This window comes from Schistocerca gregaria, chromosome 1 (genome assembly GCF_023897955.1).
Source record: "Schistocerca gregaria isolate iqSchGreg1 chromosome 1, iqSchGreg1.2, whole genome shotgun sequence".
Lineage (NCBI taxonomy): Eukaryota > Metazoa > Arthropoda > Insecta > Orthoptera > Acrididae > Schistocerca > Schistocerca gregaria.
Genome location: NC_064920.1, coordinates 150,497,859 through 150,518,862, shown reverse-complemented (window position 1 = coordinate 150,518,862; position 21,004 = coordinate 150,497,859). Strand labels below are relative to the sequence as shown.

Sequence of the window (21,004 nt, the reverse complement as noted above, 5' to 3'; positions counted from 1 at the left end):
GGTCCACTGTTTTACTTGATAAAATTATGTCAATTATTTGCCAGTAAATACGACAGATGATTCTGTTTTTCAGCGAAATTTGTCTAAATGATTCAGAAATCACGACAGTAGGTGGCGTGAGCTCGCAGGACACAGAGAACAGATTCTCTTGAACTATAAAAAAACATATTGCATTAAGTTTATGACGCACACTCTGAATGAAACAGTTTCATTATGAGGTGCGAAAAATAATCTGCGTTGTCGCATGTTTTAAATTCTTGGGACCGAAGCAAAACTACTAGTTCCAGATATTCTAAATCTGAGTATAAAAACTTCTTTTTTACTATACAGATGTTCCATGTAAAAGTTTAGTCTTTCGCTATAATCTGTTATTTATATGCATAACTATTTTGTCTGTTATTTTGTTTTAGTTTTACAAATGTTCGATTAGTTCTTTCATCAGTATTTATTTGCAGTATGCAGCTACTCAACCCATGATCGAGTAGCTTTCACTGGCATAAATAAAATAAACATTTGTTCAATTAATACATGTCTTTGTCTGTTTTGCTTTAGCCGATAGCCGCAAATTCTACGAATTTTGGTACGAGTCTGCTTACTCCAACGCTGTGAAAGTGTTCACTTTAACTCGCAACTACATCATCACTGGCTCTCACAACTTTCTATACTAGCAAGACGTTTACTGTGATATCTGAACGATACGATGAGCAGATCGGAAGCTGACATCTGAAGGATAGCAATACATCCCATGTGCCATGAGCAATAAAAGTGCAACAATATTCACGACAACATTGCACACGGTCTGTCCTGAATGATCACCTACGGTTTTGCAACATCGAACAATAGGTATCAGCACTGGTAACATCTCCCTGAAGCAAAAGATCTACTTCTAACGGTCATTTTCCAAAAAGTAAACATGTTGCCAGGCTTCGTCGGAGAAAGATTATTCTTTTGATGTTTTTATTTGACGGTGACTGTGAGCAGAATAGTTTGACTGTTTGACTGTTATAAAATAAGAATAATAAGAGTGGACGATCAAGAACGAAGTGCTCGTATTAAGAAGGGTGTAAGACAAGGCTGTAGCCTTTCGCCTCTCCTCTTCAATCCGTTCATCGAGGAAGCAATGATGGAAATAAAAGAAAGGTTCAGGAGTGGAATTAAAATACAAGGTGAAAGGATATCAATGATACGATTCGCTGATGACATTGCTATCCTGAGTGAAAGTGAAGAAGAATTCAATGATCTGCTGAACGGAATGAACAGTCTAATGAGTACACAGTATGGTTTGAGAGTAAATCGGAGAAAGACGAAGGTAATGAGAAGTAGCAGAAATGATAACAGCGAGAAACTTAACATCAGGATTGATGGTCACGAAGTCAATGAAGTTAAGGAATTCTGCTACCTAGGCAGTAAAATAACCAATGACGGACGGAGCAAGGAGGACATCAAAAGCAGACTCGCCATGGCAAAAAAGGCATTTCTGGCCAAGAGAAGTCTACTAATATCAAATACCGGCCTTAATTTGAGGAAGAAATTTCTGAGGATGTACGTCTGGAGTACAGCATTGTACGGTAGTGAAGCATGGACTGTGGGAAAACCGGAACAGAAGAGAATCGAAGCATTTGAGATGTGGTGCTATAGACGAATGTTGAAAATTAGGTGGACTGATAAGGTAAGCAATGAGGAGGTTCTACGCAGAATCGGAGAGGAAAGGAATGTGTGGAAAACACTGATAAGGAGAAGGGACAGGATGATAGGACATCTGCTAAGACATGAGGGAATGACTTCCATGGTACCAGAGGGAGCTGTAGAGGGCAAAAACTGTAGAAGAAGGCAGAGATTGGAATACGTCAAGCAAATAATTGAGGACGTAGGTTGCAAGTATACTCTGAGATGAAGAGGTTAGCACAGGAAAGGAATTAGTGGCGGGCCGCATCAAACCAGTCAGTAGACTGATTACAAAAAAAAAAAAAAAAAAAGAAATGTGTGCGGATATATGTTTTATCGACAACCACAATGCTGCCAAGAAAATAATCGTTATCCTCCTGCAGAATACATGAGATATGTAAATACCACTTCCAGTCAGTGTCATCGGATGATGATAACTGCCTTAACATTGACGAGCCATCCTAAACATAAACAGAACCCACTGCCAAGCACTTAAATGTGAATTGCAGAGTAATCATGTAGATGTAGACATTTAGTCGCTTCAAACCGACAATGATCATCATCATCATTTGTGGGGCTCAGCTAGCAGCGCAGAGGATGCGTTCGCGTCCTGAATGTCCGACTAGCCTGTAACAAATCTTATGACTGTTGGTCAGCGATAATGAGGATCATCAATTGTGAAACGTCGCTCCTATCTCACTGTTTCTTTAGTTACTTCGGAAAACGTCCTCAGTTGCAACGAAATCTTATTCCAGGATGAACATCACGTCTTCTATCGAAATTTCACCAACTCAGAAAATCTTAACCATAAACAGAAACGAATTAGCCTTGAATTTCATCAACGCCTTCCGCACGCGGAATACGAATCAAACTACGAACTTTGCAAATACACTCCTGGAAATGGAAAAAAGAACACATTGACACCGGTGTGTCAGACCCACCATACTTGCTCCGGACACTGCGAGAGGGCTGTACAAGCAATGATCACACGCACGGCACAGCGGACACACCAGGAACCGCGGTGTTGGCCGTCGAATGGCGCTAGCTGCGCAGCATTTGTGCACCGCCGCCGTCAGTGTCAGCCAGTTTGCCGTGGCATACGGAGCTCCATCGCAGTCTTTAACACTGGTAGCATGCCGCGACAGCGTGGACGTGAACCGTATGTGCAGTTGACGGACTTTGAGCGAGGGCGTATAGTGAGCATGCGGGAGGCCGGGTGGACGTACCGCCGAATTGCTCAACACGTGGGGCGTGAGGTCTCCACAGTACATCGATGTTGTCGCCAGTGGTCGGCGGAAGGTGCACGTGCCCGTCGACCTGGGACCGGACCGCAGCGACGCACGGATGCACGCCAAGACCGTAGGATCCTACGCAGTGCCGTAGGGGACCGCACCGCCACTTCCCAGCAAATTAGGGACACTGTTGCTCCTGGGGTATCGACGAGGACCATTCGCAACCGTCTCCATGAAGCTGGGCTACGGTCCCGCACACCGTTAGGCCGTCTTCCGCTCACGCCCCAACATCGTGCAGCCCGCCTCCAATGGTGTCGCGACAGGCGTGAATGGAGGGCGAATGGAGACGTGTCGTCTTCAGCGATGAGAGTCGCTCCTGCCTTGGTGCCAATGATGGTCGTATGCGTGTTTGGCGCCGTGCAGGTGAGCGCCACAATCAGGACTGCATACGACCGAGGCACACAGGGCCAACACCCGGCATCATGGTGTGGGGAGCGATCTCCTACACTGGCCGTACACCTCTGGTGATCGTCGAGGGGACAATGAATAGTGCACGGTACATCCAAACCGTCATCGAACCCATCGTTCTACCATTCCTAGACCGGCAAGGGAAGTTGCTGTTCCAACAGGACAGTGCACGTCCACATGTATCCCGTGCCACCCAACGTGCTCTAGAAGGTGTAAGTCAACCACCCTGGCCAGCAAGATCTCCGGATCTGTCCCCCATTGAGCATGTTTGGGACTGGATGAAGCGTCGTCTCACGCGGTCTGCACGTCCAGCACGAACGCTGGTCCAACTGAGGCACCAGGTGGAAATGGCATGGCAAGCCGTTCCACAGGACTACATCCAGCATCTCTACGATCGTCTCCATGGGAGAATAGCAGCCTGCATTGCTGCGAAAGGTGGATATACACTGTACTAGTGCCGACATTGTGCATGCTGTGTTGCCTGTGTCTATGTGCCTGTGGTTCTGTCAGTGTGATCATGTGATGTATCTGATCCCAGGAATGTGTCAATAAAGTTTCCCCTTCCTGGGACAATGAATTCACAGTGTTCTTATTTCAATTTCCAGGAGTGTAATATTTGGAACCGATGCGGCCATTCTGAAACGACTTTTTTATTTTTTATTTTTTTCTGTTTTGCACGACAGTACCGCAACGAAGTTCTGATGAACTGTGGCACACATGCAACAGTACACATAAAACTGTTCGGTTTCCAACTGTAGTTTTTTATTATTGGAACATCCTGTAGTGTTTCATAATGAGAAATCCAGCGAAAATCCTGAAAAAGGTTGTTTTTTGTTGGGAACCGAAAGTGGTGATACATTATTTATGAGACCTGTCGACGCCAACAAGACAATAAAAAACGCTTGTTGAAAGTAACTGAACATATTGTGTAATTACGCAGTGGTTGTTTTTCTGTTTGAGATTTGACGCTGGCAGATCAGACGAGCGCACCGCTATAAAAAGTGCAACAGCTATTAGAGGCGAGTCCCGTGGAGGCCCACAACGCCATGGGGGGGATTATCATGTATCGGCAGAATTACGTTAAATTGACGTTTCGCTTACCTATTAGTATGAATCATCGTACACGTTTTAGAAAATATGAAAAAACATCTAACAACGGAACTTTGTATCCTTTCGAAGGTCGATGTAGCTGTCAGTCAGCTGCTTCTTAGTTGCGAAAAGCAGTGGATAAAGAACGTCTCTTAGCCAATAAATCATACAACAAAGTTAACATCCTAAGATATTTTCAGTAAAGAGAATTATTATTTAATTGAAACTGCAAACATCAGTCTAGACTATCAGGTGCAACAAGATGGGACAGCTGAGATCAAGTAACTAAATTTTGTAAGCTTGTTCTGAAACCTTTCGCCACCTTGGGTCGATGTGAGAATTACTGCTCCAAAAGCCCTATAGTCAAGTACGTTTTTAATATGGAAATATTTTTTTATGGTAAGCGTCAATAGTTTCACATGATACACAGTTTAAAAAAAAATTAAATGTTATCTGCACACCTATGAATGATATTTAGTAGCTCCGTGAAGGCTGGCATCTGTGTTACCACAGGAGAAGCGAATGAAACTTCGTAATGGTCACTAGCATTTGAGTTACCATGTATAGGAATATTTTCTGTGTAGAGCCTATCTAACATTCTAAAGCACTAATCGTTTTATTTCACATGCAACGCAACCAGTTTCTAGATCCTTCCCTTATTTTCAGCATTGGAATGTACCGAAGATACATAACCAACACGGATTCAGAAAATATCTTTCGTGTGAAACGCAGCTAGCTCTTTATTCCCATGAAGTAATAAGTGCTGGCGACAAGGGATCTCAGATCGATTGCACATTCCTAGATTTCCAGAAGGCTTTTGATACCGTTCCTCACAAGCGACTATGAATTAAGTTGGGTGCATATGGAGTATCGTCTCAGTTGTGTCACTGGATTCGTAATTTCCTCTTAGAGAAGCCACAGTTCGTAGTGATAGACGGCGAATCATCGAATAGAACAGAAGTGATATCTGGCGTTCCGTAAGGTAGTGTCATAGACCCTCTGCTGTTCCTGATTTATATAAATGATCTAGCTGATAATCTGCGGAGTTCCATTAGATTGTTTGTAGATGACGCTGTAATTTACCGTAAAATCTATGATAATCAATTCCAATTACAAAATGGAGATAATTTCTGAATGCCGCGAAAAGTGTCAATTAGCACTAAACAGAGAAAAGTGCGAGGTCATCCAGTGGGTACTAAAAGAAATCCGATAAATTTTGGGTATACGATAAATTGCACAAATCTAAGGGCTGTCAATTCGACTAAATACCTAGGAATTACAATCACGACCAACTTAAATTGGAAAGACCACATAGATAATATTGTGGGGAAGGCGAAACAGAGACTGCGCTTTGTTGAGAGAACATTTAGAAGATGCGACAAACCCACTAAAGAGACAGCCTACATTACACTTGCTCGTCCTCTGCTGGAATATTGCTGCGCGGTATGGGATCCTTACTAGGTAGTATTGACGGAGGACATCGAAAAAGTGCAAAGAAGGGCAGCTCGTTTCGTGTTATGGCGCAATAGGGGAGAGAGTGTCACTGATATGATACGCGAGTTGGGGTGGCAGTCACTAAAACAAAGGCGGTTTTCTTTGCGGCGATACTGTTTACGAAATTTCGATCACCAGCTTCCTCATCCGAATGCGTAAGTATTTTGTTGAAAACCACCTACGTAGGGAGAAATGATCATCATAATAAAATAAGAGAAATCAGAGCTCGAACGGAAAGATTTAGGTGTGCTTTTTCCCACGCGACATTCGAGAGTGGAATGGTAGAGCAGTAGTATGAAAACGGTTCGATGAACCCTCTGCCAGGCACTTATGTGTGAATTGCAGACTAACCATGTAGATGTAGATGTCGAAGATCACAAGAGGTTTACTAATTTTCATGTCGTCATTAGAAACCTACAAGTAACAGCCTTTGTGCAGTCTTCCACCATACTGTCGATGTTGATTGATGGAATAAAGGAGCAGGGGGAAACATCATCTATGCGTTATACAAAGCGGTACAAAAATTAAAAGTAATTGAGAAGTTACAAAGCAATTAACATTATTCCTAAGGTGTGCTTAACCACACATCAATATCTTGTGGTTCCTTTGGATGAAAATGCCATCCGAGCTTCTAATTATACGACGACGACTGGAGCTCTTTGTTACGGCACTATTGATGAAATTGTAACCTTCTGAATCTTGTATACCCGCACTCGTAATTTATGGTTTAATTTCCCGTCAGCGTCGATATAATTGGGTGGGGATGCTAGCTCTGGTTCGACGAAGACGGATCGACAGTAGTCGTATAAAAGCAATCGTTCCGCGCTCGATCGTAAACTGAGGGAAACGGAAAGTGTTAGACTATGAGCACGCTGAAAGGACGCTAGCAGACCGATATTCCAGCGATAACACAATGTAGGTTTTCACGGCGGCTATTAACTTCACTTAAATTCTACGGGCTGACAGGACGTGGTCAATGCGTAAATTGTTCCCCTAACGTTTTGTCTCCGGCTGCGAGAGACATCCTCGGAGGCGAAGCGGCGAATTGCAATCAGAACTCAAGGGAGCGCCAACATAGCAGGTCTGATCCAAAAATCCCGGAACTTTATCCATAAACTTTTTCTACGCGTACCTTTTACTTATTGTGCATGGTCTTCTTCAAAACACTATCCTCCACAATTGATACACCACTCTAAACGCAGTTTCCACTTTCGGAAGCAGTCTTGGTATGCGCGAAGCGCCGTCTGCGCGTTTTCTTATACCTCTCCTATCGTTGCAAATCTTCGTCCTTTCAACAGGGTTCTCAGCTCTAGAAATAAAATAAAAAGTATGCAGGGCCAGGTCTGGAGAGTATAGATGATGAGCCAGTACAGTGATGTGGTTTTCTTTGCAGTAGTTACGCACCAGCAGCGATGAACGACGTGCGGATGTGTTATCGTGATGCAAGTGCCCTGAATTATCTCGCCATATTTCAGGCCGTTTCTTTCTCATATTTTCTCTCAGGTGTTGCAACACATCCCGATAGTACCATCCATTAACAAAATGGTTCAAATGGCTCTGAGCACTATGGGACTTAACTTCTGAGGTCATCAGTCCCCTAGAACTACTTAAACCTAAATAACCTAAGGACATCACACACATCCATGCCCAAGGCAGGATTCGAACCTGCGACCGTAGCGGTCGCGCGGTTCCAGACTGTAGCGCCTAGAACCGCATCGATTAACAGTTTGTCCCTGTGGGCGAATCCATGATGAAGTAATCCTTCAAATTCAAAGAAAACTATGAGCGTGGCTTTAACATTTGATCTGACCTGACGAGTTTTTTTTTTTGGTTTTGGGGAACCTCTCCCAACCCATTGCTATGAATAAACCTTGCTCTCAACATCCTAACCGTAGACCCACTCTCAACAACAGTTATGATTGTCTTAAGGAGCGCCTCGTTCTAATTTGCGCGAACCAAAAGCTTTTCCCGGATTGCGAGGCGAAGCTCTTTCTGGTCTTGACTCGCGAGCCGTGGGACGAACTTGGGGGCAACACGATGCATTCCAAGATGCTGTGTCAGGATTTCATGACATGATCCAATTGAGATGTTACATTCTTCTGCAGTCTCTCGGACAGTCGGTCTTCGATTGGCACGCACAATTTCGTTGACGTTCCTGACATGAGCGTCGTCGGTAGACGTCGAAGGGCGTCCTGAACAAGGGTCATCTTTAACTTCCGTCGGCCATTTTTAACCGTGTGACCCATTCGTAACTATGAGTATGGCTTAAGCATTCGTCACCGAAGGCTTCCTGCATTATTAGATATGTCTCTGCAAAGGATTTCTTGAGTTTCGCGCAAAATTTACTGCAGATGCGTTGCTCCTCTAACTCTGTCATCTCTACATTCGCTAACTGTGCGACACAACGGTCTACTCAATACAGCACTGATCAACAAATAACAGACAACAATGAAACTTCCGGCAGTTACACATTAAACACAGGAGTGCCCAGGAATGCGTTTCGCTCCAACACACCACTGGCGCGAAATTACGGATGTTCCGGAATTTTTTGAAGAGACTTAGTATAGGCAGTATAGAGGGTGCCCCAAGCCATCCATCACTTTTCGGCTACGGTAATATCTCCTGCATTGTCAACACGCTCGATTAAAAGTAATCGATTGTCATTCTGTCGGCGCACAGTTAACATCCAATTTTATCTAATTTGACACGTTCCTCTGTTGTGTTAAAATTATTACGGTGAGTATAAATATCAAATGTCGTGCTGTACAGAGCGTTCAACAAATGTGACAAACTTCGTGGAGTTGTACAGATTGCCGTGAGGAAGTCATTGGAATTGGTACCCCTGACCGCAAACGTCATCCGACGACGCTACAGACCGTCGAAGTACTTGGCTTCGGCGCCTGATTATTCTGGTTTTTGACTGGTGGTCACATTAATGTGACTGGACCGTATATTTATGGTGGTCAGATCGACGCCAGTGTTTTCGAAGACGACCTCGCGAAAGCTCATGCAAAGCAGCGATTATCGAGATCCGAACAACTTCTGCAGTGGTGATCTATTCGATATGAGAACAGGACTGATATAGCAATCGTTGAAGGAAAACTGAATACTCGTCAATATCTGACAAGACGTGTAGCTCCTGTTACGTCCTTCATGTTCAGGCAACCAATGTCGTATTACAGCCACATGCAAGATCCCACACTGTAGTTCACACCAAAGACGCTGCTCTGTCCCCGCATTTCCTATGGGAAGACTTATACCTCTGTACCAGCCTACATCTAGCAGCAATCTTCATCAATTGACGCACCACGTGTTCCAGGTTTGTCAAGAAGTTCTTCAATTGGAAAGATTCAGGCATCGTTATTTGTCTACAGAACAGAACTGTAACCATCATTACATTTCACAGACAAAACTGCAGGAGAAGAGTTGGCTGTAAAGGAAAAGTGAATGAAAAAAAAGGAACAGAGAGTAGTTTTATAAGATTAAAAGTGATTGCGGGTGTCTTTTATGAATCGTACATTGTGACTAGTTATTTGCTTTATGGCAAAAAAGTAAGCGAGTCATTTTACGTAATAATCATCCATAACTGTGCATAGTGAGATAAAACAGAAATGATAAAGATAAAACGAAAAACAAATCCGTTTCAGCAGAATACCATGTCTGATCAAACATCTGCCGTTGAAATGGAAAAAAATCTCAAGCCATAGCAGTCGGAGTAATTTCTCACCCACACTACTTGGCCACATGTAGCCTTTTTTCTATCGAACCTAAACAAAATAAAATGTTGGGAGCCCGCCGTTGAATAAAGAACTCGCCTGTGCTATAAATGAGTTAGTAATAAATCTCTTTCGTGTATGAACGAAAGAAATTTGAATTTCATTAGACCAAATGCATTAATCCCAAAGGATGTTATGCTGAGGAATAATATATTTTATTCTACATTCTTTTAACCTCTGTATTAGATTTCTACAAGGTGTTCCAGAAACGTTGCGACGAACTTCGAGGAACTGTAGAGGACGTCTTGAGGAGCAAATCGAGTATTTGCGACGCTACAGAGCGTCGAAGTTATAAACTGTTGTATAACGAAAAACGATGGAGGTTTCAGAGGGTTCCATGAGAACTGAGGATAGAAACCCATGACCGAAACCATCATCCACCGAGGTAGGGGAGCTTCGCATTCATAGGAGACAAGGCCTGTCTACGCAGCAGCTAGCTTCTCCACTGGTGACAGTGGCAATCAGTCGCCATCACTGAATAACAAACAACATTGCGAGACGTTTTGTATATGGTCGTTCAGCATAGAAAGTCACATTTGCTGCCGAAGGGGTGGCTTAGTTGCACGCGCCAGCGCCTATAACTTGGACGCTCAGTACTGTTGTTGGATGAAGTTTCCTAACATGGGTTCCTATCCTCCATTTGTTCCTCAAGACACCCTCTACAACCCCTCAAATTTTATCGCCACAGTTCTCTGACAGCACTGTACATTCTCCTACTTTCTCCAGGAAGTATTTTCTTTTATGATTTAACAAAATAAATTTTAATGTCACTAGACAAAATGCATTAAACCCAGGGGAGGTTATGCTGAGGAAAAACTTCTTCCTTTTTCCAAGAAAAGAAATTTCCTACATTTCTTTGCAGAATGTACCGCTCTACCCTCTATTTCAGGAGCATGCATGCAGATATATCAACCAACTTCATACTACGAATTAAGTACTCGTTGACCTTTCAGAGGTTCACGGAACGTATAGAAGGCTAAACGAGGGTGATGGCGCTTCGATTCAGACAGCAGTTCTCCGAACACAGTTCATTATTCTGCTGCTGAGTCATACCACTCGTCTAACAATAGTAATTGTGCTGGATGTCTGGCTTGTTCATCGATCTAGCGCTGAGGTTACTACTTTTCCTCACGTCAACAACTGTTAAGTGAAGTCTAAGAATCGTAATGAAGAGTGCTTTAGTCATGCAAACTATACTTGCAATTAAAAAAGCGTGCTCTATAAGGCTCCGATTTCTATGTGCGTATGTGACTACACTGAAAACAATGCGAATGTCATCCCGAAGAGTCATGTCTCCATGTTTGCATCATGGAAATGTAGCCTTTCTCGCTGGCTAAAAACTTAAACCATTGAGGGAAAAATACGATACAGTGAACCAAAAAGAAGTGTTTCTTGCATTCTTTAGACATTTGGAGGTGTCTCTCAGGCCAGGAACTGAAACAGCGACTTCTGAATGCAAAGTGTCAAGGTTGCCTTACAGGTAAATTAATGTACTGAGGTACACTAGGCCTGAAAAATATTAACAAGACATTCCCGGAAACGGCTAACATAGAATGTGTATCTTTCAGACGATCACATATATAGCAGTTGGCAATGTGTATATGAACGCCCTAAGAAAAAGGACAATACAAATAACGCAAAATATAAATAAGCTTGATTAAAGCAAATGTCTAACATATGCGTACATTATTCAAGCACAGCATGAGGAATAGCGCCTGCCTGGTAGGCAACCTTCCCAGCGTAATTGCGTGCCGGCTGCAAGACAGCAGGTATTACTCGTTCATTAGACAGTGAGTGAGCCGATGCAAAAATTTGAGATTCAAAGACACGGTATAAATATTACTGACGGAGGTGGAACGGAAGGTACACTGGCAGTGTCATATAGTTTTTAGGACCATGAGATTGATCTAGGTTTTTAAAGTTTTGTATGAACAATTGCACAAACATCAGAGGGGATAGGCCAGTAGCCCGACAAAAATGCATGGGGAATCTCGAGACCTAGTGATGCAACGTAGAATGACTATTGCAACATTGAGGAACGGGCTGCCTCGTTCCAAAAGAGTGGGAAGCAAACACAGCTCTTGCAACTTTTAACCATACATGTGGCTGCAACACACAACTGTAGTTCTTGTAAACTGTTCTCCTTTCTGTCTAGATGGTGCATATAGACCTGCACAAATATCCAGTTCTCTATCCACAAACTTTTAAAACAATTCTCACAGGACGTACGAACAACATTTTGTTGTTAATTTAGATATATAGCCATTAAGGTGGAATGAATTGAGAATATCCAAGATGTGTGACAAAGGCATTTAACATCTCTTATTGTGTTAACAGTAGGATCTTCATACTATACTACTAGTGTGTATCCTGTGTTCCATGTCTGTTTAGTTTCAAGTGGTTCAAATGGCTCTAAGCAGTATGGCACTTAACATCTGAGGTCATCAGTCCCCTGGACTTAGAACTACTTAAACTTCACTAACCTAAGGACATCACACACATTCATGTCCGAGGCAGGATTCGAACCTGCGACCGTAACAGTAGCGCGGTTCCGGACTGAAGCACCTAGAACCGCTCTGCCACAGCGGCCAGCTCTGTTTAGTTTACTTGTTTTCGTATACTCTGATTGTAAATCTTATTTTATGTCGAATCAGTACTTCGTTAATTCTATATTACATCATTGTACCAGAGTACATCTTAAATAGTGTCTCCCCCATGAAATGTCAAAACGACATTTTCTGTGAGTAGCTGGCTGAATGGGAAAGTTATGAAAGCAATAACTTAGAGAGAGAGAGAGAGAGAGAGAGAGAGAGAGAGAGAGAGAGAGAGAGAGAGAGGGCGAACTCTTCCACCTAGTATCTGTAGTGGAATTCATAAAATTCTGATGAAAGTAAGCTTTTCGTAATTTTGTAAAAAGTAGAATCAGCGATATTATTACTAATGGAGCATTCCGTTTTAAGAGACCGACGTTGATACCAATTAACTATCAGAAACACGGATTAAAGTATGAAGGCTGTTATTACGTCATGAACCACTGTAACGTTCGACCATTTGGTTTTTGAGAGCATTTTGATACGATGCTTATTTTCGGTAATGTTTCGATATTTCAAATTAAGTGACCCAGCCTCACGCAACTGTAGCGCGGACAATAAGGTGTAAAGTAATCACGCATTGTGCAAACCCAATAAGAAAAGTAAGTAGGAAGGTCAGAGTTCAACATCTCATAGAAAATGAGGTCGTCAGAGGTTGAGCACCAGCTCAAATGTAAGAGGCTGCAATGAGGAATGGTCCATGATTTTATCAGAAGAACCATCACGGCATTCACACAGACTGACGAAGGAAAGTCAGAGGAAATATATATCGTGAAAGATAAAAAGTTCACGTTAAACTTTCTGCGTCAAATTTGGATAAAACCCGGGCTTTCGATGACCACATTCATCATCGTTGTCAGCGGATATGTCAGACATAGCCCCTGACGAGGATGGTGGAGATACTCATCGAACGCTCGGGATTTTATCCATGACGGGCGGAGTGGCCGCGTGGTTTGAGGCGCCATGTCGCGGATTGCTTGACCCCTCCCGCCGGAGATTCGAGTCATCCCTTGGGCATGAGTGCGTTTGTTGTTTTTAGCATAAGTTGGTGTAATTTAGTTTAAGTAGTGTGGAAGCTGATGACCTCAGCAGTTTGGTTCCTTAGGAATTCACACACATTTGAACATTTCTTTTTTATTTTAAATTTGACACGGCTAGTTTATCAAGAACTTTTTAAAAGAGGACTCTGTCGATGAAGACCTCATGGGAATAGGCATCATGATGGCTTGACGGAAGGACTCAACACACATTTCTTCTGAGTTCAGTCTAATATTAAGAATTGAGCCACTTAGTCTGATACGAGAATACAGTTGAACGAATGTATAGCAGGAACTTAGTCTTGGTATCCTTCCATAGTATGCTACATAAAAGTACGAAAGATCAAGGGAACATGATACCGCTAATGTATGACAAGTCCTCTAATTCAACAAAATGGTGCATTCCGATCTCTCCAGTATAATTTGGTCAACCCATGTTGTCGGGATAGGGATAAGTGTTTCTCTGTACCAACGACCGAGCTTTTGTCTTCATTCTTCTTTCCTACAGATCTTTTATATACTTTGGCCCGATTACACCACACACGGAAAGCAACCATTCTGAGGAACGTGAAATCCACGAGGGGGTCTCCATATTCACCTAACAGGAAAAGTCCTACCAACCTATAAATAACCACTGAAAATAAAGTGTCTGGCAAGGAAAGAAAAGCGCCCAGAAGACACAGGTGAAAGTCAATGTAACTTCGGACACGGACACAACATCGGCGGTTATGTGAATGGTTAGAGCTGCAGTTCTCTGCGCGCCCTCTTTGGGAACTTGACAAGTCGGCTATAGCTGAGTAATACGTGAAAAACGGACAGAAATGAAAGTCTCGGCTCATGCGTCAAGATTATGGGACTCCGTTGTAAAAGAGGCGGCTGAGGTTAGAATGCACAGCAACAGTTTTTACAGATACCAGTGGTACACACTCAGTAGGCCCTGGGTGCGGGCTTTGGATGTCGAAAGGAAGCAACAACTGATGCTTTTGTAGGGAGGCGGGAGCCGCAGCTCCAAACGTGGCGCCCGCCCCTCTATCTGACGTCACTCGGTCCCGCGGCGGGCCAGAGTTGCTATGAGCTGCTAACTTGCTTTCTGCGCACGAGTCGTTTCAACCCTCTCTGATTGGTACCAGCGGCCGTAACCGTGGCTATATAAGCGGTAAAATATGTCAGCTCCGGAGGCTATCATCGTAGGCTGCACCACCCCCTCCTTCCGCCTTTACCATCTACGGCCACCCTATTGCCCTCACTCCCATTCTCAAGTACCTTGGCATCACCCTCGCCCGCCGCTGTTCCTGGATCCCCCATCTCTTCTCAGACCAAGCCAAGGCAAGTAACTGCCTCCATCTCCTAAAACTCCTCTCTCGTCGAACATGGGGATTAGACACTTCCACTATCCTACATACCTGTAAGTTCCTCATCTGCCAAATCCAATGTTATGCCCACCCTGGTTGGATCTCCGCCCCCCCCCCCCCCCCACCAAATCCTCCAAATCCTTGAGCGCCATGCACTCCACCTCGCTTATCACATCCATCCCCCATAACCCATGTGGATCCTTTATGATCTGATTCCTTTCCCCCACCTACTCCTGTCCCTTAAACGAATACAGATCCCATGCGTCTCCTGCAAACTGGATCCTCACAAGCTTTTGGTTTCCCCCATCCTATCCCACCCTAGCCCACTACTGCACTTGTCCCACAGTGTCCCACCTGGTCTCCATCTCCATACACTCCATACCCTAACCCAAGGTGACTTCTGCCAACTCCCCCTTCCGGATGATGACCTTGTGCCTTCCATCTACCCCACCTACCAGATCTAAGCCCTCCTTCTCCCCCCCCCCTCCTCAGGGCTCCCTCTCTCCCTCCCTCTCCCCCTTCCCTCCTTCCTCCTTTTTCCCTTCTGAACACCTTCTTTCTCCTTTTCATCCTCACCCCCCCCCCCCTCCCAGGCTTCTGGCTCCTTTCCTTCTTCCCTCCACTGCGCCCCTCCTACCCCCTTCCTGGTTACCCCCTACCATCTCTCCTCTCCTTTTCTTCTCCTCTCCTCCCTTCTCCCGGCAAAAGGTCCCCTTCGGTGCAGTGATTTTTAACGTTTTTGTTGTGGTGTCAGTGTTTCTTCAGTGTCGTGTGTAGCGCTACATTCCACCAGCACCAACAGTGTCACCAGCATCATTCATTTGTCTTCCCACAGTGGGGTATTCTTTGTTTTCATGTCGACTCACAGTGTTCATTCTCTGCATGTGTGCGTGGCTCTCGTCTATGTTGTTTTTAAATCTACCATTTACACTCATTTATTTTTGTTCTTGTTCAATCATCACTTTATACCATTCTATGTTGTGTTCTTTTTTCTTTTGACTATGTTTTTTTCTGTAACTCTTTTGGCTGAAGAGCGGCATATTGTGCCGTAGCCAGTCTTCCCCATTTTGGGGAGTGAAATAACAATAAAGAAAAAAAACCAGCTCCGGCAGTCAGTACTCCTGACAACAATGGCGGAGATAGCCATCGATAGCTCGAGAATATTATTCGAATTCATGCGGCTTGAAAACTGAGATTTTATTCAAAACAGGGTGTAGAATACCGTCGATGTACCGCTGTGCTGTAAGGGTGCTGTGGATGATAACCAAAGGGGTCCTCCTAAGAAATGAAATGGCACCTGGTTTTTGGGTCGCTTGGCAAGCGACAGACAGGTTTGTATCTCACTACTGTCTGGGGAGTTTTCAGACAGGTCTTCTGCGTGGAATCTCATTGACTGGAGTGGATGTCTTCGTGGTGATGAGTCCTGCTTGGAACTGAGCCCCAATGACCAGTGAAGACATGTGCAGAGACGCCCACAAGCAGGAGTGCCACTCCTTTCCACAGCAGGATCCCTTTGGTTGTTATCCGCTGCACCCTTACTGCACAGCGACATGTCGACGATGTTGTCCCGTTTTGTTGTCCTTCATGGCAAGACACTCTGGGCTCACATTTCAGCAAGATAACGCCCGCCCGCACACGGAGAGAGTTTCTACTCTTTTATTCGTGATTATCAAATCCTACTTTCATCGGAAAGGTCACCAAATCTCTCCCCAACTGAGAACAGTTGCTTCACTATGAGCAGGGCCCTCTAACCATCTCGGGTTTTGTCAGTTTAACTCACAAACTGGACAGAATTTGGCACGATATGCCTCAGGAGGAGACTATCAGTGCCAAGTCGAATAACAGCTTGAATGAGGGCCATAAGTGGACCAACGAATTATTGATTTGCCCAGTTTGTGAATTTCTTTCTCTTTCTCTTGTTGGTAGTAATACACGTATTCAAACGGACAATATGACGAAATTTGGAGCACCACGGATTTTCAGCATGGCAGCCATTATTGTGGCTTGGGCAACAGAGAGAGGCGCACCGACAGCGCCGTGCACATCACCACTGGACAGAGGTGAGACGCCAGGTCGTATTTTCAGACGAATCCTGATTCTGTGTAGACGATGGAGGTATCTGTGTGTGGTGCCTCTAAGAAGAGTGAATGTTTCCACATTGCATCCGTTATCGTCATACTGGCCCAGTACCTTCTGGGATGCCCTTGGGTACACAATACAATCACCTCTAGTTCACAAAGCCGGTGATCCAGACAGCAGGCGTTATATTTCTGAAGTGTTGAGACCGACGGCTGTGCCCGGTCTTATTACGTTTAAACAAGACAACGTAAGACAGCATGTAGCCTACAGAGTGAGTTCAACTGTTGCATTGGCCAGCACGTTCTCCAGATCTCTCCCAAACTAAAAGCGCCAGTCGATGCGTTGTCGAGAGACTGACACGTCAGCACTTGTCAGCCACTCTGATCGATCGATTCTGATGTAGAATTGAATGAGGGTAGAATGATCTATCCCTATCCATCATCGAAGCTCAGTTCGACTATATGTCTAGTCGGATAAGAGCCGTTGTTGTAGCTGCGAGAAGTGATAGGTCTTTGGGCAAAATTTCGCACCCTGTGTTCCACCAAATCACCTCGTATTTTCCTTCCTAAGCAGTACACACACACACACACACACACACACACACACACATAAATAATACGAGAGGACTGTAGAAAGTAATACAACATTGTTTTTTCAAAGCATGTTGGTTTCATTGAGGACTCCAGTAGTCCACATTATTATTCCCCCCTCTTTTGGATACAAAACCGTGTTTCTCAACACAATCTGTGTTCAATGCGGCGGCCTTACACCACAGTACTGGGTGTGCCTGTATGCGCGCATGGTACCACTCTACTGGCCAAGATGAGAGCTGGATGAATATTCTCCCAGTCATCTACGTACTACTTCCTATGAAGTGCATCCTCTAATGGCGCAAACGAACGGAAGGTACGAAAGCCGGTCTTTAGGATCGATGAGGAAGAACAGCTGTCATGATGACGGACGCCTCGCCCAACACTCACCATTCTTTTGCTCACTGCCATGTCTCCGTAGGCATCCTGCAAGCGCCTATGAATATATATCTCTGGTTTTTCGCCAAAATAAACTCCATGAGAAATCTCTCCTTGGAACGTATCTGGTTACAGACGCCATTTTGAGGCCTAGGTATAGAGCCGCCATATATCGTAACTTCATGAAACTATACGAGGTGAAGCTGGATATGTCCCAGAAAAATTTCCGCATCTATTCATCCGAAACTGGTCGAGAAAAAAAAATGTGTTGCAGTCACTTTCGGGACGCCCCTCGTATTTCGTCGTTGCCAATGCTAGCAGCCAGCAGCGTGGTGGTACTGACCGTCCAGGCGCGGCCCTCGTGGTCCCAGTGGCAGTAGCGGAGGCGGAAGTCCCTGCCCGCCTCGTTGAGGTCTGCGGCGCCCAGGCGGCGCACCCCCCCGACCGCCGCCGCCCCCGCGGCCAGGTCCTCGCAGCCCGACACCGGCGCCGCCCCCGGCGCCGCCGCGCCCGCCTCCTCGTCGGTACGGCCGCCGTCCGCCCCCTCCGCCTCCGGCTCCGCCTCCGCCCCCGCCGTCGGCAGGAACGGCGGTTCCGGCTCCAGGTCCGACCCGCTGCCCTCCTGCCGACAGCAAGCGCCGCCAATGGCGACAGAAATACACTCTGCTCACCCGCTCGCGCTCCTCACACTTCACTCGCTCTGCTCCGCTGTCGACGCCGACGCTCGGAAGCGCTCGCACAAATTCTTACAGGCTTACACTAGCAAGCAGCGTTGACACATACAGACATGTCAGCAACTTGTGGGGCTGAACTTGTTGAGGCCTGCTTTTAGCTTTACAGCAATATATCTAGACACTTAAGACATACGAAAATTATCGTTAGAGAACCTGAAAAAAAAGACGCCTGTGTCTGACGTATTGTGTCCTTTTATTTCAGGCACAATCACGTTTTATGACAAAGCCATAACCGCTAATTACTCGTACAACCTGAATGTCACTGATCACAGACTTCTTCACTTAATCCAATTACCAATTTCGATCACTACGATCAACATCGGATCGAACTTACACTCCTGGAAATTGAAATAAGAACACCGTGAATTCATTGTCCCAGGAAGGGGAAACTTTATTGACACATTCCTGGGGTCAGATACATCACATGATTACACTGACAGAACCACAGGCACATAGACACAGGCAACAGAGCATGCACAATGTCGGCACTAGTATAGTGTATATCCACCTTTCGCAGCAATGCAGGCTGCTATTCTCCCATGGAGACGATCGTAGAGATGCTGGATGTAGTCCTGTGGAACGGCTTGCCATGCCATTTCCACCTGGCGCCTCAGTTGGACCAGCGTTCGTGCTGGACGTGCAGACCGCGTGAGACGACGCTTCATCCAGTCCCAAACATGCTCAATGGGGGACAGATCCGGAGATCTTGCTGGCCAGGGTAGTTGACTAACACCTTCTAGAGCACGTTGGATGGCACGGGATACATGCGGACGTGCATTGTCCTGTTGGAACAGCAAGTTCCCTTGCCGGTCTAGGAATGGTAGAACGATGGGTTCGATGACGGTTTGGATGTACCGTGCACTATTCATTGTCCCCTCGACGATCACCAGAGGTGTACGGCCAGTGTAGGAGATCGCTCCCCACACCATGATGCCGGGTGTTGGCCCTGTGTGCCTCAGTCGTATGCAGTCCTGATTGTGGCGCTCACCTGCACGGCGCCAAACACGCATACGACCATCATTAGCACCAAGGCAGAAGCGACTCTCATCGCTGAAGACGACACGTCTCCATTCGTCCCTCCATTCACGCCTGTCGCGACACCACTGGAGGCGGGCTGCACGATGTTGGGACGTGAGCGGAAGACGGCCTAACGGTGTGCGGGACCGTAGCCCAGCTTCATGGAGACGGTTGCGAATGGTCCTCGCCGATACCCCAGGAGCAACAGTGTCCCTAATTTGCGGGGAAGTGGCGGTGCGGTCCCCTACGGCACTGCATAGGATCCTACGGTCTTGGCGTGCATCCGTGCGTCGCTGCGGTCCGGTCCCAGGTCGACGGGCACGTGCACCTTCCGCCGACCACCGGCGACAACATCGATGTACTGTGGAGACCTCACGCCCCACGTGTTGAGCAATTCGGCGGTACGTCCACCCGGCCTCCCGCATGCCCACTATACCCCCTCGCTCAAAGTCCGTCAACTGCACATACGGTTCACGTCCACGCTGTCGCGGCATGCTACCAGTGTTAAAGACTGCGATGGAGCTCCGTATGCCACGGCAAACTGGCTGACACTGACGGCGGCGGTGCACAAATGCTGCGCAGCTAGCGCCATTCGACGGCCAACACCGCGGTTCCTGGTGTGTCCGCTGTGCCGTGCGTGTGATCTTTGCTTGTACAGCCCTCTCGCAGTGTCCGGAGCAAGTATAGTGGGTCTGACACACCGGTGTCAATGTGTTCTTTTTTCCATTTCCAGGAGTGTATAAACAAAGGACGTGGATATTGGTAGCTGCGTTATGATAAGCTACAAAAGGTTACAGCATGATCACTACACTAACATAAAAAAGTCTCAATACACAATAACCATTCATATGATTGTAAAAATTATAACAATTAGAAAGTCAAGAATGATGTGGTGTTTCCTGAAGCCGCAAGGATAGCTGTATGGAGCTTCTTTATTCGAAACATACGTCACTATAGACGCGTCTTCAGGTTTATGATGGTTACAATTTCATAATATACATGGACAATTACGGAGTCCCAGCATTCGGGAAATTATTCACTTTGTAAGTAGGCTGTTTAGGTTTTTATGTTGGCAACGCCACATAGCGCTCTGTATGAAAATCACTGACTGTGCTTCATGACATCCATCTTTACTAATTTCCTTTCTCTGGCGGACACACGTCCAGATCGTCCTCTCAAAACTTTGGCATCTCTCTCTCCACATCCACCACTGCTGGCGGCTCAACTCCAACTGCCCAACGCTACGTGCTTGCACATCCAACAGCCCAAAAGGACACTAGCGAATATTCCAACAATGCCAATCAGCCACAGACGTTTCCCTTCACAGGAATTGCATACATAATTTTTTGACGACTTGGTAACTTGTTTGGTAGAGCAAGCTGTTGTGATACATTACTCTAGTGTTAAGATGGGACATAGGTATTAGACATTTCCTATCTTTACTGTAATATTTTTTCTGCTTGAGCTTTGTCATATTTAGGTATCAGTTATTGCTTTTGCTT

The 21,004-nt window shown here is 45.5% G+C and overlaps 1 protein-coding gene across 2 annotated transcripts in view; it reads right to left on the bottom strand.

The window, feature by feature from the left end:
• LOC126335000 (uncharacterized) overlaps positions 1 to 21,004 on the bottom strand; it is a 912,695-nt gene that overhangs the window by 98,928 nt on the left and 792,763 nt on the right. For both annotated transcript variants that reach the window (XM_049997826.1, XM_049997835.1), the window contains exon 9: positions 18,095 to 18,373. In XM_049997826.1, the coding sequence (XP_049853783.1) occupies positions 18,095 to 18,373 (279 nt within the window). The remainder of the gene's footprint in view (positions 1 to 18,094; positions 18,374 to 21,004) is intronic.